Source organism: Amblyomma americanum, chromosome 1 (genome assembly GCF_052857255.1).
Source record: "Amblyomma americanum isolate KBUSLIRL-KWMA chromosome 1, ASM5285725v1, whole genome shotgun sequence".
NCBI lineage: Eukaryota > Metazoa > Arthropoda > Arachnida > Ixodida > Ixodidae > Amblyomma > Amblyomma americanum.
In genome coordinates this window covers 439,625,260-439,643,473 of record NC_135497.1, presented here as the reverse complement: position 1 = coordinate 439,643,473, position 18,214 = coordinate 439,625,260, and the positions used below count along the sequence as shown (strand labels likewise).

The window sequence follows — 18,214 nt, the reverse complement described above, 5'->3', positions numbered from 1 at the left end:
AAGAAGTCTGGTAAGTTGTGTTAATCTTGCGCGGTCGCGTTGGTGTGCTTAGAATAGCGTACCTTAAGTGTGCTAAACGCCATATGCTTTTCATTGCATCATGCATGTGTCATGTTTCATGAGGTAGTACATGATCGCGAAGCTTGTTTGGAAAGAAGCAGCCGCAGGCGTGCTACTAACAGGCACGTGGCGAGATTGAGAGGGGACGCGGCAATGAAAACTGTTTTCGCTATTCATGCATGCGATATGTAACTAAACTTGGTGCAAATATGAAATTCCTACGCTAGTTTCAGTAATGCCTTTTATTTATAGCTATACCTGGTGCAGTTCTGGGTAATTATATTTAACACCGTCAAGTCCCCCCAAGGTCTTAAATAATTGAGTAGATAGTGTGCAGTTTTTTTATGCCAGCATGTACATAAAGCCCTGTTCTGTGTGATGACGCGATTATTATATTTTTTCTATATGATCGGTACTTATGCATGCATAGTTACATGAAAAGGTTTCGTAAAAAAAATAACACAATACTGCATGTGTAGGGAACAAAATCGAGAGATTTATTACGCTCCTCAACGTCTCAGGAATAGTTTGCGACAAATGAAATCATTTGATTTTCATGCGAATTACGAAGGTGAGTGATCCAGTCGCAGAAAATGTGAGAGGTCAGAAAACGAACCTTAAAGTTTATTCCCTCGTTTATGGTATCTTCGCTTTCGCTTTGGTCAAAGAAATGCGGCAATGAAATCAAAGAAATTACCTCACAATTTTTGACGGCTACACTTCTAAAAAGCGTAATTTATAAATTTGTACTCAATATTTTGCTATAATTTTTCGTCACGAAACTAGACTTCAGGGCAAGGAAAGAAAATAATTCTAGAAATCAAAAATTTTCACCAAATCGACCAGCTTAACAAGAGGACAAGTCGGCCTGGCTGGTGCGTGGTCATGCGGCTAAAAACAGCGCTAAGCGAGACAGGAGATCAGGGACACGACGCTGTCCCCACTTTTCGCACAGCGCGACACGTACGCATGTCTGCTACGACGAAACAACGCCAGCACTTCCCCTCACTACTGTCCCGAAGTAAAATCATTCCGGCTAGTGCAGAGTGTCAAAACTTGTTTTATTCAATGCCTAGCGCATAAATAAACGGCAGGAACGCTTTCTACATGTTTACTACTAACCATATACACAATACAGTGGCAAACTATTTCTCTTTATAGGCCGCACGTGGCCAACGCGAGCTCGTGTACTTCGACAAATTACTAAGTTGGAAGCATCAACCATTGCTATGATTCGGAGAAACTGGAAACGCACCTACAACTCTTGAAAACCCGCGCTCAACACCTATCCGCAACGCCACTCCCCGACCTTTTGCCTACCACGAGCCCGCTAGCGACTGCAGCGCCATCTCGTTTGTTTACAAACACGCAGGAAGTCTATAGGAGTGCGAATTGACACGACAGTGGAGATAAGGATGATACTGGTCCAGCACTCCCACAGCCGATCCAATGCATACATTGCCTGAGGGAAGGCGCCCACCCTGGATGACAGAAAAAGAACGCAAAAGAACCAAGCGCACGTTTTATGCATATCTGGTAGCTGTATTTTTCTGCATGTGGTACACAATTCCGGCTCACCACGTTTTAGCCTATTTTGTGTTGCCTCCAGTGGAAACGTTTTTCCGTCACCAATGCTGGGCGCAACGTGCGCGCATGCGTGCAGTCTATCGGTGATTCCAAAAACAAAGTTCAAGGTTCTGTGGCTGTTTTAAGCAGCTTTATTGAAATAAAGCGACTAGGGTGCTCCCGTTAGTAAAGGGGCTCAATGGCCTTGGCTGACGTGAAGGCCGGGCTCGCCAGAAGCATCTGCCGGGCAGCATCACGGCCCTGCAGGGCGCCCTCCCATGTGGTGAAGCCGGAGAGGGATAATTGAGGATTAGGGGAGCAGGCCCACACCATGTGGTATGTGTCTGCTTAAACTCATCAGTGAGGGCAGAGGTTGCGCTATATGCCGTCCCTTACTTCCTTGCTTGTAATCCTTTCGCTTTTGGGCGAAATTCCGAAAGCACCCATAATTATAGCATTGTGTGTCCTTACTAAAACTCTGTCCTTTTAGTTTTTGCACATATTTTTCTTGTCTATTCTCTGATGACGCATCTGTTATACCGTGCAAAAATTCTACATCGTATATTCGATGCTTGTCTGGTGAAATACAGTTTGAGGCACCGCTTGGCCTTACATTTTGTCTGCCTTCTCGCGTAGCATAATCCCAGGTACAGGGTCATTCAAACTGCGCGTGAGCACGGCTCCGCGTTGCTGCGCACATGCGGAGCGCCACTGCGATCAAGCCGGTAGAAAACCCGTGCAAAGGGGCATATAACGCGTAGCTTCACGCCAAGGTCCCTATTCATGTGCGCCACTCTGCATTGATTCATGAACAGGTTATATGCAATTGCACTCCGCAGGTACGTGGGCACGCGGAGCCGTGTTCCCTCTAAGTGCGACATAAGCCACATTCTCACAGCCGGTTTTTCGCTTCCTCCATCACCTCCGTCGCCGCCGGAGCTGACGGAGGGGGACGAATTTGGACCGGTTCCCCCCAAATCGGGTGGCCGGTGCCGCTGGGCCCTGCTCTACGTTTCCGTCGAGCGGCGGCGACGGAGCCCCGCCCCACAAAAAACGTGCCAGTCACAGCGCGAGCTCGCCTCACGTGACCCACGGCTTGCTTGCTGCGAGCGAGAGATGGCGCTGACGGCGTCGCGGCTTCGGCGGCTGGCGATGCGTGGGTGCGCGGCTCCCAGTACCCGGCCAAGCAAGCCATCGCCACAGGCCGGGCTGCCAGCGTCATGCGCCTCCGGGACATTAGACAGTTTTAGCTGTTCGTACGCAAGTGCTTGCGTACGCAAAGAGCTACGGCGCTGCGTGCGTTACGCTGTCCGCTCCGAAGTATAGTTTTAGCTGACCGTGCCGTAGCGTCCCTCAGGCGCACGTGGCGCCATCTAGTGACAAGAAGTCAAACCACATCAACGCTCGGTTGAAGAAAATTTCATCCGTGATTACTGATAACTACTGTGAGTGCATTGGGAGCCTTTTTTGTTCCAAGAAGAAAAACTATGCAAACCGAAGAAAATGCAAGATCTGGCTAAAAGTTAGAAAACTGCTTCGCCAGGTGTCGTTGCTACGAGGAAAACACACTGAATATAGTTAGGCCTAGGAGCTTGAAGATCGCCAAATTATCTGAAAAACAGGGGCTAGTTATCGCTTATACCGCTACGTGTGGGCAAGATTAGGCGAAATAAAAGCGAACCGCTACCATTTGAGCGAGCTATTGCGTCGAAGAATCCAGCGGCGACATGTATTTATTCCGAAGCGGGCGAGCAGGGCGCCGCCATCTTGTCAAAGTTAGCGTACGCAAGCGACGCAAGCGCCGCAACGCAAACTCCGCTGGCTACCGTACGCAAGGCTACCGTACGCAAGACGCAAGGCTTGCGCTTGCGTTCTGCGCATGCGCACTACCGTCCCCGCAAACTCCTCGCGTACGCTAACTCTTTGCGTACGCACAGCTAAAACTGTCTATTAACGTTTGAGTGCAGTGGAGCCGTGCGGGTGCCCAAGGACCTGCGCGTCCTAAACTCCCCGGCATCTAATAAAGTTTCCACCACCACCGCCGGGCACAAGAAAAGAAGCCCCCCCCCCCCCCCCTTTTTTTTTTCTCCGTCGTTAGATGCACGTGTCTTGCGCCCCGAAAAGCGCCCGCTGCCAAGGAACAGAGAGCGGACGACGGTTTTATTTCATTTGGCAATATACGAGGCGTTCCAGGTAAACGAGTCTCCGATTAGTTTAGTGTTTGCATTGGGCGCGGGATATACGATAAGCGAAATTGCATCTGTTGCGCTCAAGTAGCACCACTGTTGTGTATTTGGATTTCTCGCGCTATTGGTCAACGCGCAGGTGAGCGTTGACCGGCCAAGGCAGAGACAGAGCTGGAGTGAAGGAGGTGGGACGTTTTCCCCGGAACCCCACAGAGGTCCCCACCTAGGTCTGAGGGGTCCTCACCGCCGGGCGAGACGTGTCTGGACGCTCGCGCGATGCTGAGAACAAATAAGCGTAGCGTACGGTCAGGTGCGGGCGCGGCGAGCAGACGCCGCGGCGGTGCCGAAGCCCGAGGACGGGGCATACCAACGGCTCTCGAGAAGTGGGCCGGGTTAACGAAACGTAGGTGTACTTACAAAAGGGATGCTTACGCACGTTCAGAGACAGATACGACAGGCTGGCGCCGTTGGGGACGCCTGTCAACAGTCGGCACGAAGACGAGTAGTTTGTTACTTGCGGCTGTAGCGGCTCGGTTGAGATCGATAATTGCCGTAATGCTGGGAGCCGCCAGGTCACGCGTTCGCAGGAAGCCGGCGGCACGTGAGAGTGTCTTTGATGTATTTTCGTGTGTTTCTCTTTTTACTTGGTAAGGTGGAGAGTTTGAATAATACTATGGAAGTATGGGGCGTGGCACGTAAACCTAGTGGGCCAATCATTTCCAGGGCCCGTTCCCGGAATGCCATTTTTTAAAAGCAATTTTGATGTTCTTATAGTGCTGAGAATTTTAGGGAGAGGGGTTTGAACCTTGCGGAACCTGGAAGACTGCCATGCAGTTTGTATACAGATCATGTGTTAGTGCGTTGTGATTGTGTGTTGCAAAATGTGGGACAGGCTCCTAGGTTTTAAAACCGAGCTCCGGAGCCTGGAATATTGTTCTGAGCTAGATTCTGTTGCAAACATGTGAATTCCTGTAAAAAGATTCAGTTTGCCTTCCTTCAGCCAAGTGTTGCCTGATCTCGTCTTATACCGCCTCGGACGGTGGGGCACCTGTTGTGGAATCCGAAGAACGAACCTTAACTTAGACAAAAACTTTAAAAGAAACACGGCCCGTGGACTATGGCGAACAGAGGGAGTTCGGAACGGTAACGAACTTGGGGACGGAAAGCCTGTTACCGGGTTTAAACCGAGGAGAAGGGGATGGCTGATGAAAAGAACAACCATTCAGGTGAAGATAAAAAGGAGGATAGAGATGACGGGGCAGATAAGATAAAGAGCAGAAAAACAAACTCAAATAAAAACAATGCAAAGACAGTAAAGAGGATCAAGAAAAGCGAGATGAAAACAACGGAGTAATAAAAAAGCGAATCATAGGAATAACTGGAAGAAGTACGGAAATCTGAACAAGTTGGTTACTACTATCCATGATAAAACAGCGCGCAAAAACACAAGGACGGAACAAACACGACGACACGAGCGCTGTGTCGAAGGCCGCCACCAACCCGCTGAGCTGACGGCTTTTATCCGCTTTCTGCGATGAAAGCCGCGTTGAAAGCCCGTTTACATGTTGCTAGCTTTTACGGCCTCATTGCATCAATTAGCCTATACTGGTAAAATGTTCTCCAAACTGTTTTGCTGGCCTAATTCTCGAACGTTAGTATAAAGAACAATCTAGCAAGCCCTGACAAACCATTCCTGTATTGATAACAGAGATCACTAACCCCTACATGTGTTCGATTTCGTTCACATTGGCCAGAACAATGTGACTGCAGTGCGCGCAGCGCTTTAATAGTAGCTTGCTATATTCGTATAAATATGTTTTGGTGCTGTACGTAGGGTGTTTCGCTGTAAAAATGTGGAATTCCGCCAAGTTATTCAACTGACTTCTCACTTTTACCACCGCTTGCGAGATCGCATGTTTGTTCTGCGATAATAGTCAAGCAAAGCAACGCGCAAGCAGACGCCAGACGACTTTCACCGCATCTTCGGACTCCGCCGCCGCCGTTTTTTTTTTTTTTTTCCACGCGGGAGAAACGTGGGAGGAGCGAGCGCCCGCCCTAACTGGTTTTCCGGTCTTTGGCGCCTATTTCGATGAGAACACCGCGCCGCTCCGTTGCTGCCGCGGTTTTCGGCTCCGTCGTCGCCGCGCCGTAGAGGAGGCCGGCTTTGAGAATGTGGCCTTACCCTGCACATGCTGCCGACTTCAAATGGAATGCTCCTCGAATTGAATGAGTGAAATGCAAAAAGCCAAAACTGAATGATAAGTGCAAACGACGATTATTATTACTTCCAATGTATTTTGAACTATTGCATTCTATTCTACGACTAAAAATGTGCACTTTTCTTGCGTCGTTTATTACTCATACGCAATGTTGTTTTCATACGCTTGTTTCAAGCATATGAACGCAGCACCCTTGAGCACACCTACGCGCTACTGAATTTCTCCGAGCGATCTTGGTACGCCATTTATTTATTAGCTTGCATCGCTTCCATGTGTATTGTACTTCCAGAAGCCTGTTTTGAGGTTTTCGTTTGTAGTTATTAGACGCCTACATAAGGTCTCGAAAAAGGCTTGCTTGTTGGTGACGTAGGTTTGAAAGAAACATTGTGCCTGACATATAGTTCTTGCTTATTGTTTATGGTTTGTGAAAAAAAAAAAACACCATATGCATGGGCTGTAGTTTCATGGGGCAAGGCAGGAAGGACTTTCCGAAAAAAGATGCTTTAGGTATTCTGGAAGCGTTGAAAATTACACACAACAAACACAATTCTTTGAAAGCAATATTTTATTCATTAGTCTCGGTTTGCGCAATAACTCGTGTTTCGAAAGCAACAGAATATGCTCGTATACAAGAATATTCGCGCTGCCGGCATCCTTTCTTGGCAACCAAAAGGAGATGCCTCCAGTGAACATTGGTCAACACATTCTCATATGTGTCCAGGGTACGAAGCCGGGACTCCTCAGCACCAGCAGGTCCCGTGAGCTAATCGTTCCCAGATTCTTAATGTGACGCCGTGTATCAAACACGTAAGGCACACACAAGGCTTGTCAGCGCAAGATTCAGAGGTTGCTCCTGCTAACTACCTTCGCAGTCAGGGGGACGTCGCGACTCGCGTGAGCTGTATAGAAACGTGAAGGGAAGAACGCCTAGCAGATGCAGACCTTGCGCGATCGCATAGAAACGTTTCTTTATCAATGGTGTACAAAGAACCAAGGTATCTGTATTCCTCCTCGAGAGGAGGTGGGGATGAAAAACTGTACATCTTGTAGAAGCATAACGAGAGGAAGATGTGTATTCCTAGCAAGAGCGGTTACACGCGGCTAAGAAAATTCTAAATACATTATTGCGCTCCTAAAACAACTTTTTCAAAACCAAAAGAAAAACGAATTGGTGTTGCAATGTACCGCAGTATCTTTTTCCTTGGCTGTTATTTTCTTCACACAGGCAAGCTGGAGAGATCGCCGTTCGATGTGGAATTTACTTTTGGAAGTGTTTAACGATATGTGGTGAAAAGCAAAATAGAAAAGATAAGGTGCGCCTAATCCTGTCTGTTTTGTTCTCCCTTTTATACATGCTTCTTTCTGCTGTTAAAAATCGATTTTTTTTTCGCCTTAAGCCGCAATACTCTTGCACAGAGAAAGCGCTCGGAAACGAGGGAGCAGTGTCGGCGGATTTACTCCAGATCAGCATAATCCGGTCCTGCGTGTTTCAACACATTTTGCATAGCGACATAGGGCTGAATATTTGCAACGCGAATAGAAATGTACTTTGGGAAGGTTTCCAGCGAGCGCAGCTGCTTCCTGCTATGGAAGCAACGTCTAAGCCATTCCTCCCTCCTGTTTCTATGACGTCACAGCGTCCCCAGTACAGAGAACCAAGACAAAGACCCTATGCTATAGCAAAGCCTGAGAACGTCTCTCAAAGCTGCTGCACTGAAAGCCGGAGACGACGTTCTTGGGAAGAGATAGACGCTAGCAAAATGTTGCGAGAATAATGATGATGTCTAGCTGCACATACTTGACAAGCCAAAGACTAACAAGGAAAGAGCGAAAAGTGGCATCACGGTGACACGCGAATGGCAAGGGCATGTCGCGAGGAACACGTCGCTGTACACTGCATAAGAGAACTTTTGGCCATTTTGTTTCCGAGCTCGTTGGCATCTATCACAGACAGAACACAAACACTACTTTTCCACAACACCAGCACAGACAGAAGGGGCGAAAATACAGCTTGCATAAAGACTCATGAATCTGCTAATATTAATTCTGATTGGCGTCGATTTCATTCGAGAATATATCTGCATTTTGAGCGTCAGCTGCAGTGGACAGCCACTTCGTTTTCAACTATGTGGGGCGAGAGATCGAATAAACGAATCGAACGAGCCAAATAAACAAGAAGAAAAAAACCATAGTTTGTGTTTGCCTTTTAGTGCAGTCTGGGAAAATGCTCGACAAATAAACATAATTCCTTCCCATCCTTCAGGTTTCTTGAACATTGGCAGCTGCTTCTTCTTTGGTACGTTCAAATCACGCACAAAAGGCGCATCATGAAGGCCTCCTTACCCAAACATATGCACAGCCATTTCTAGGACTCTTAATCATCTTCGACGTCAACCATCTTTCCATCGCATGCCCGACGCGCTTACGTTCCTTGCTGTGATGCGCAACTGAGCCAAAAGTGGAGGGAGCGAAAACAGTTTTCTTTCGAGCCGTGTTTTTGCTGGTCCTTAGCTACAGGTAAACTCGGGAAATTGCGAAAAAAGAACTTACACTGCAATACTAAGATCGCGCCTTATATACGCCAGCTTGTATACAGCAAGAAATGAGGGCTGACGCCATAAATTCTGCGGGAGGTCGCGAATTTATTTTATAGCTGAGATGCGCTAGCTGAACCCTGCTCCGTGAGTCTCCGAAGGAACTAAGTCTCTACTTATGAAGCAAAGCTGTTCTCATTCGGGGTACGTTCATGTAGTTTCCGCGAAAACCCACGATGGTAGTGTCAAGAAGTGCAGCGTGCAAATGTTATTAATATCTAGAATGCATAATTGAGGAGTGCAACAAGGCCGCACTTTGACAGCAGAGGATATACCCCTGCATTTCGCGCGGGAGCGCAAATCGGCGTATGAGACTCTTGTAAGGAAACTTCGCAGTTTCGACAGGAAGCGCTCTTCTGCTAGACAGGACTACTTGCGTCTGCTGTTTCAGCACTACACAGGTCATCCTTGAGGTCTTCAGCGTTGACTTTTTGTACATTGAAGAAGAGATAAACAACAAAGGAACAAGGAAAATGCATAAAGAGGTCAACAGTTGGTAATCGATGAGCTCTCCGACGGTTGAGTCTCCTAAAACATAGTTGTCACAAAAGAAGAATGAGGAAACATGCACTGGGAAACAGCCGCGAACAATAACGAGAGGAACACCATCAGAACAAATACGTCCCGGTCATGGCGACCTCAAATGGTTGGCGTGATTCTTGATGAAGACCCCGCGTCTTCTCACTTCTTCTTGTAGGACTGCGGCTGAGCTCCGCCTCCACTGGCGTCGACGCGGCACGAGCAACCAGCGGGGAACTTGAAGAGGGTCACCTGCGGACTTTTCTCTGGGTTCCACGGGTGAAGTGCCAACAGTCGGTGCAGGCTGTATCGTTGCTGGCATGTGGACTCGTAGAACGGAGCGATAAATGAGCACGGCTCATCCGGTTTGCTGAAAGGAACGGAAGTGGCAGGTGACCAAAATCTGCCAATATACAGTGCACGATATAAAGGCGTATGAAAGAAGCGCGCAGGCGTATTACTGTTATTCACCATGTAATGAACTAGGCAAGAAGCATTTTCATTTTCGGTCTCAAGGGTTTTATCGTGGGAGTGGTAAGTTGCGTCCACGTGTGAAATGAGCGCGCGCAACAGTGCCCGCCCTTGTAAAAATTTCTTTACATAGTCCACACACTGTCCTTAGACTTATGTCTATAAAGCTTATAGAAAAACCCTATAGAACAGTCTATAAGCAATACAAACCCTATAGACATTGTATAGACAATCTATAGATTTATGACCATACAGTTTAATAGATTTCTGTCTATAGACTGAATTGAAAAAAAAAATATCTATAGGAAGGCAATAGAGTCAATAAGAAGTATATAGACTGTCTATAGACAATTTTTGTAAGGGCATCTTCATTCTGGAACACTTGGGTCTCCGTGTACTGGAAGGTATTTTTTGCCAGTGCATGTAAACAAGTGTTCCTTGACGAGTTTTCATCGAAACATCCGTTTAGTTCCATGTGTTTAGTTCCCACAACATTCCTCGCGTTTGTTGGAACAGCACAACCATGGGGCTTTCGTGGAATGTAAAAAAAAATCGAGACTTTTGTTATCACAGTCAAATCTGTACCTGCCTTCACACGAAATGTACTTCCAGCTTTCCCGGTTTCGATGCTGTACCTGTTACATAAGTGTTGCGTCTGAGATTTTATATGAATCTATACTTAGCTCGACTTTTACTCGGCCGAGTGTGCTTTCTTGTGTGCTACTAGATAAGGATTTAGAAAAGGAATATACAGGGTTTGGGGGCATACTTTTATGTTCACATACCGAGAAAGAAAAGGACACTTGAGCTAGTAACCATGTCGGAGCCGTCTGGAAAGCATCAACTAGGACAAATTTTGGCTTCAGAATAGGAAGTTTTCCTGTTTTGCTAATCCTCGACCATTCCTATTAACTATGTTCTACAAGCATTTTGTACACCATTGTGGGCATACTGTTCGTTTCTTCCTTCATGTCATTATATTATATCGGTTCTAATATCACACAATCGCTAGTGGATTGTCTGGGGTTCCGCGACCGTAAAGAATCGGCGTCACATGGGTGACTCGATGGTGCAAGTGCCCCTTAATGCTGGTCTGACACCTAAACGGCGCAGTTATACTAAAGAGCTCCGATGCTGCTCACGATAAGTTGGCACGATTTGCATGCATCAGCGACAAGTGTTCCAATAGCTCTTCTTAGGTGCCATTTTAGCGACGACCAGGGCGAGTTCCCTTCTACGACCGCAGCATCACCAAGCAGAGGCGTAAGGGTTGCGCTCATAGGCTCGAGAAGGCAAGCCGATAAGCGCTCAGCTTGTCGCGACCACGAAAACTTAGCCTAGTTTGTGAATACTTGTAAGAAGCCGGAGAGCGGTGTCGTACGCGCAACACAGCGATCTTGCATGGGCAGCATAGGTGGCCATTATAATTCCGGTATGGTCCAGAGCAGCGCTTTGATGTGCCTCACCTGCAGCTCTCAGTGCGAACTTTCTGCGGGAAGGCGTCTGTGTTGATGACAAGCATCCACTCTCCTGATATGGCGTCCTTGGCCCAGCCCGGCCGCATCGTCTTGGCGACGGTCTCGCAGGCGAAGGCACCGCGCGCTGCCGGTCCGGTGCCCAAGTGGTTGGGGAAGAGCTCAGGGTCTCCCACAGTCTGCAGCTCCTCGTACATGATCTTGATCTTCTTCAGGTCACGCTCCACCATCTTGCCAACGTAGTCCCTACAGAAGACAGTGTTGTTTCGTAGCTGAGTGCAAAGTGAGACGGAGTGGTGCGATCTAATAGAGGGCTCTGTAGGCATTAGTGTCTAGGTTTTTTAACTTTCATTCCGGCTGCAGCAGCACAAAAAACATGGCTTTAAGTAGGCTGTTTAACGTTCGCTTCGCATTTGGGTACAAAGCAGTATGGAGTGATTTGATCTAATTCTAAAGCTATCTCTGGAAGAGCACAACAGGCATTAGTGTCTCTCATACCCAAGAATTCTGGGCAACATCATTTTCTAGCGAGAAACCTTTGATAAACGCTATTTTTTGACGTAATGTATGATTTCATTATAATAATCAAATATCCACAAATCACCGAACGACAGTCTTGCATTCTTTTCTATTAATGTTTTTGCTATCGTCAGAATTCCCCATTGGTTTTCTATGGCAGTCTTAGCTGTTCGATGTATACGATGGAAATACTTAAAAGAAAGATTTTGCTACATATCTGAAGAATGAACCTTTTATGTTCAAGATTTCTATACTTGTACCTTAAAAGTTTCTAAGTTTTCAAAATTTTTGCCCTAGAATTTTGTAGATGGTTTTTAGCTTTCATTCTTGGCATACTAGCACAGATAGCATAGTTTGAAGTAGACTGTTACGTTTACCTCTTAAGAAGGTAATGGACCTAATCTAGAGTTCAGCCAAGGAGTTTTGTGGCTGAGATTGTGGCAGCTGGCGACATACATTTACGCACAAACAATCGGCTTAAGCTGATAGTTGTTAAGCTCCAAATTCAATACTCCTATGCATTACTGAAAGCGACGTTTTTGCAGGATTTACCTTCATTACACGTCAAATTTTCCGAATGCGGTTTTCAAATCCCAGTTTACAACTTACGGTAATGTACGACAACCAACAAACATGTGGCGCCACACACCTATCATGTACAATCACTGGATAGCACAGTAATTAGTGCTTTTAGGCTTTTATCAAGGAGCTTTTTCTGAGCGCTTTTGCAGTTTCACCAAATATAATAGCCAGAGCAGTTGCCTCGTAGCACTGCTAGTCTATTAAAAGTAAAGGAAGCCAGCTGCTGGCACCATAAACTCAGCGCATCTCAGAAAACCATTCAGTAAATGCCACATCGAAATAAGCACACAGGAAGAAAAATACCAAGCATCAAAACAGCATATCAACAAAAAAATATCGCAAAGAGATTGACTAGCGCTAAAAAAAAACAGCACCGCAGCCTTGCGGGACGCGTGTACAAGCGTTCGTAAAAAGATACTGCTGGAAAATAGCCGGTAGCTGTAGTCCGAAAGCGGCATATGTATATATATATATATATATATATATATATATATATATATATATATATATATATATATATATATATATATATATATATATATATATATATATATATATATCCATGCTCTGTAGCATTTTCATTCACTAGACCCGTACCCAAGTATACCTATGTGCACGGTGTGCATTCAGTCGTGAATGTTGAGGAATATAATATCCAGTAATTGCTCCAAAATATGCAATATTTCAAATACAAAATTATCATTGCCTTTGTCCCAAGATACAAAACAACTTAAGCTTTTTAATGGTTTAGTGTACTTCGCGGCATTGCGAGTGGCTCCATCCATATATGCTTCAATATCGAACACAGCAAGCTGTCTGCGCAGGCAGTACACGTGCATAAGCTCTGCGGTATTTTTGAGTACATATGGCGCGTTCAGATGTGGAGCAGATGCGCGAGGAGACGGGAAGAGACAAAGTTAAATTGCATTCCCACGCCGGCAAGCAGTACCTACCCCCTGTGCTCGCGCATTCGTTCTTCCTTTCAAAACGCGCACTGGTCAACTGAGATACATTTCGGTTGGGTGCAATACCCCTCTTGAAAATTCCTAAAAGGCTCAAGAGCACTGACTGCTGTCTCAGGAAGCAGTTTCTAGGACATAATAGTGGTACAAACGCGGTCACTGAAATCAGCTCGCGCGGAGTCAGTATGGGCATATGGGCTGTGTGTTCTGGTTGCAAAAGCCAGCCACATTGTCTTCTGGCCCTCTGACCCGAGAGCTTCGCATGCACAACTCCATGCACTTCGTGCACTATTCCTCAGTTTAACACAAGCAACGTCAGCGTCCGTCTGCACTCATTTACAACAAGCAAGACTCACGAGGGATAGTCGTTGGTGAGGACGCAGAAGTTCTCTCCCTGTACTTTGCACGGCGGGAAGTCACCGTCGGGACCGGGCCTGTCGGGCCGGGGCACCACAACTGGCGGGCCGGTCGGGGGCTCCCCGGGATAGCCGCCACCTGAAGGAGGCCGCGCAGGGCCCAGAGGTCCTGGAGGCCCCCCGGGGGGTCGCCTGGAAGGTGGCCTAGACGGTGGCCGGTTAACAGTTCGTTATTGAATTGAACACAAAAGGAAAGGGCGTTTACAGTGAGCGTTTGGCATCCTGCAACAACAGGGGTAAAATTAATTGCTGAGGGCGTTCGAACTGTTTTTTCTAGACGCCAGAAGAGTAAGGCTTTAAATTTAGCCAGCATATCTACGCTTGAAAAATAGAGCGGCTTTGTGTGGGAAGGGCTCTCTCTAAAACGAGCTGCTGTAGGAGGGATCTTGATCTTGTGGCTGCAGCGGGTTGCGTTCTAGAAAGAGCGCAGTCTGATGCTGCTTTACTTTCGACGAGCTTGGACGTATGACAAAGGTAATGTGCATGGTAGCCAATTCTTTTGTCTGGTGAAAACTATTTGAGAGGTCATAAGAAAAAAAGAAAACTGCCTGACCCTTAAGGAGAATTTTATTCTGCACGGTCGCCAAGATTTGTGCATGGGTAAAAATAACTTTTCCGCCTTTTTCAAGGTGGAGGCAAAAAAAAAAACGAAAAGGAACCACCTTATCTGTTATCTGAAGCCTTGACCAATTATATCTGTTGCTCCCGTACTCTGATTTTCGCTGGCTTTACGCTTCTATTTTTCGATGAGTGTGGTAATGGGCACAAAAAATTACTGAGATAAGACACTCGTATTCTCTAACGGCGTCTCTTCTGTATGGTAGCACTTCAGCTAATTTTCTTATGTTATCTACGCCACGTTCGTTTAACGCTATCGCTACTGTTAACCAGGAAAGATGGTACTCCTTAAATCATAGCAGCATGAGGGGCCGCCTCCAAGCGCGGGTAAAGAGCACTCTGCAATTGCAGTTGCGCGTGAATTTTTTTTTTGAAAAATAGTAATATTAGTGAAGTTCTGCCAGCAAGCTTGTAACCAGAAATGACAAGCTTGTCACAAACTTACTATAATTCTTAATTAGGCTGAACAAATGCGCGTTGCGTCTAATATGATATATATGAAAAAAAAAAAGATAAATTTCCTGCTGCTTGAGTTGCTCACGATATAACTCCGTCCATGGAGCGGCAGTTGCACCGCCCTAGTAATGAGTTAAAAAATGTTTACCTGTTGGTCTTGGAAGCCATTTATATGAGGCAGAGAAAATTACAACCCAAAGAAGGCCAAAGCGGTTACATAAGATATGAAGAGAACAACTCAGGCAGGGCATGCATACCATGTTTAAACCATTAGAATAGCAACGGGGAGAAGGAAGCTATACAGCATTGCTGTGTGGAGATAATTGTAGTGTAAATCTACTACACATCTACACTCTACACTAAACTTGCGGAGAAGATAACGGCCATCGGTCAGCCCCCGATGCATGCTCTGTAGCATTTTCATTCACTAGACCCGTACCCAAGTATACCTATGTGCACGGTGTGCATTCAGTCGTGAATGTTGAGGAATATAATATCCGGTAATTGCTCCAAAATATGCAATATTTCAAATACAAAATTATCATTGCCTTTGTCCCAAGATACAAAACAACTTAAGCTTTTTAATGGGTTATTGTACTTCGCGGACTTCTTAGTGCACATTTTATTCATGTTTCGTAATAAGAAGCCATAAATTATCAGTTTTTCTACTATCATAACATCTCGATGACCTCAATGGTCTCCTAGTGTTTACGTGCTTGCGCTAGCTATGTGGAGGTATGTCTCTTATTCGTGAGGTGATAAGGACGGGTCAGTCGTGGTTAGAGGGTGGCAGGAGTGTCAACACTGCAAAACAGACGTGTGCCGACATACGAGGGCAGACCGGGTCGCTCTGGAGGCGAGTAGTCTTCGTCATCCGAGTTCGAAGGACTGGCACCTCCGCCTTCATTCGGAAGCAACACAACTAGGAACAAATCGTCATCCGGCGGATGATGCCTGAAAGCGCGCAACAAAAAAAAAAGAGGAAACGCAACGAGTCAACTTACTGTGGAGGAGGAAGAGGAGGTCGAGGTTGTGTAGGAGCGGGGGGAGGTCTGGGTTGGGTTGGGGGAGGGAAAGACGGCGGCCGCCTGGAAGGAAACACGGGCGTGCAGCCGACATTGAGCCCGAGTGCGCACAGTACAAGAACGCGACAAAGCCATGCCTAAGGCCCCGCGACTGGTGCGCGGTCCTTATTTCAGTGCAGTGTACTAGAAATAGAAACAAGTTATCTACTTGAGACACTGACCAATATTGCGGCAATAACGACGTATTACTGGAATGAGGAATTGACTCGTCATGCTGGCAAAAATGCGCTCAAAAAAGTTCTGTACTTTTCAACTTTTTCTGCAAACTCAAAGCTCTCCCTTCCATTAACCTGTGAGGCAAATATTAATAATGGGGAATAAAAGAAGCCTCAAGGAAAACTTGCTAAATAGCCTCGTCACCAATTTAACGCGGTAAGCATGTATTCAGAAACGTGCGCCTTGCTTGGAAAATGTGGAAGCCTTCACGCCTAAATCACTTATTTTTAGCACACATGCAACAATAAAAATGTCACGAAGACCTCTGCACAAATAATAGGATAACAGTTTCAAGTAGTACAGCTTAAAGGCTCAGAGAACTGAATTTTAGGAGCCTTTTTTATTACGCAAAGAAGAACCCGGTCGAAGGTGAACGATTCAGTAATGGTTTTGTGAAAAGCACTGTGGAAAATTTTTGATAAAACAAAACAACGACATAAGCAAAGCAGTAATATAGTATTAGCCGCCACACGTTAATTACAGAAAGCTTTAGCATAAGGCAGCGCACATTTCAGTTTCCACATCCAAAGCTCTACAGCACACTGGGAAACGCCTCGTCGACAACAGTTTTAGTGGACTGTGATTATTGCTTCCACTGAGAAATGCAAAACACTGTCGCTGCATCTAGTGAGGCAAACTCAAACTCTTTATCATCGGTACGAAGGGAACGTTGCATGCCATCGAACGGTGCACTATATAGAGCGCAAACTAAATAAATATGGCGACCAATCACAAAAGGAATAACACTGCGCACTTAACAACAAAAATGTGCCAATATTTTACTGAAATGTTGTCACGTAGTATATTAAACCGATAATGGTAAGACACATTTCAGCGCAGGATGTCGCATCAGCATCTTTTGTGCATTTTTCAGCGCCCAATTCAAATTATAGAGATAGAAAACTCTGTGGTGCCATGTTGTGACACAAACTTGAAGCGCATTCCATCAAAAGGTTCGGCATTCAAAAGAGCACAAACTAAATAAAGTATGGCGACCACCTGGAAAGAAAAGACACTGCGCACTGAACGTATAAGTATCAGTACTTTAAAAAAATGTCACGTGATGAGGTCCACAGATAACTGTTAGCTACATTTTACTGCAAGATATCGAATCAGCATGTTCTTGGCAATTTTCAGTGCCGAGATAAAATTGTAGATCCTCGTTTCTTGGATATACAATGTTCTTTTCTTACAATACGAGGCAAAATCTTTTCCTTCCCACCAAAATCTGATGCCACGTTTCGGACAGTTGTAGGTCTTTTTAAAGAAAAAATAAAACAGCATCTGTTAAACCTACAATATTAATCTTTGTTTACTTTTGTACTTGCTACACTACGATGAGTCCATTAAATCACAGTAACCGTATTTACAGAATATTTCAGATAGAGTGTGACTTTGTCAGAAAATATGATTTTGAGGTTTTACGGTCGTCTTTCAGATAAATTTTCGGTCGTTCAGAAAATCTATTGCAATTAGGTATTCGCGATTTCAAAAATGGTTTTTTGGTTCTTTTTCGTCATCATGTCGACCGGAAAAAGTGGGTGCGTCTCGACGTGGTTTCTTCCTTTCAGATACTTGCAGAAATTCATTGCTCTGAAGGTTTTTATCAGAAACACAAAGTTTTGGTTTCGGTTTTGAACTTGGCCTTGTTCGTAGTACATACATTTCTCAGCCACTACGGCCCTTCCTGTAGCTCTTCTGTGAAGGGAAATTTTGAGGAATAAAACAGTTTTCATTGGCATTTTTCTTACTTTTTTAGTTTTGTGTGCTTTTTCTCACGAACTACTGAGCAAAAGCAATTTTTCACAGATGTTAATCAATGCAATTCACATAACTAGTACCAGAACCAATAGCCTCAGTTTGTTTGTATTTTCTGATTAAAAAAAAATCATGGGTGGCATTTTATTGCATCGACAAAGGAAAGGCATAATAAATAAAGTGTTTGCTTGAAGCGGATAATTTTACTACCAGTTATGTAAAAAATTGGTTGCTGGTCTCCAATCAGTGGATTTTAAGAAAGTGGTTGCTGGTCTCCAATCAGTGGATTTTAAGAAAATGGTGCATTAGTAAAAGAAACAATAAAATACTGTACAAAATGTCTATCTAGTTTTGAGCTCTAACGCGAGCTGCGTTGATCTTCAAGGCTTCTTGCAAGTTTTATAGCCATATCTCTGAGTATAAGTGGTGAACCGCGAACTTTTGAAGAATTTTCAATATTTAGTTTTCTCATCCTGCTTAAGCTTACGCGATGCATGATTCTCGGACAAATC

At 45.3% G+C, this 18,214-nt stretch overlaps 1 protein-coding gene across 1 annotated transcript in view; it reads right to left on the bottom strand.

Moving 5' to 3' along the window:
- Positions 1 to 6,584: 6,584 nt before the first annotated feature.
- LOC144115910 (uncharacterized) overlaps positions 6,585 to 18,214 on the bottom strand; it is a 175,268-nt gene continuing 163,638 nt past the window's right edge. The window contains exons 138-141 of the mRNA XM_077650542.1: positions 15,475 to 15,597; positions 13,510 to 13,713; positions 11,082 to 11,336; positions 6,585 to 9,514 (exon numbers count right to left, since the gene is read on the bottom strand). Coding sequence (XP_077506668.1) covers positions 9,307 to 9,514; positions 11,082 to 11,336; positions 13,510 to 13,713; positions 15,475 to 15,597 — 790 coding nt within the window. The 3' untranslated portion in view covers positions 6,585 to 9,306. The remainder of the gene's footprint in view (positions 9,515 to 11,081; positions 11,337 to 13,509; positions 13,714 to 15,474; positions 15,598 to 18,214) is intronic.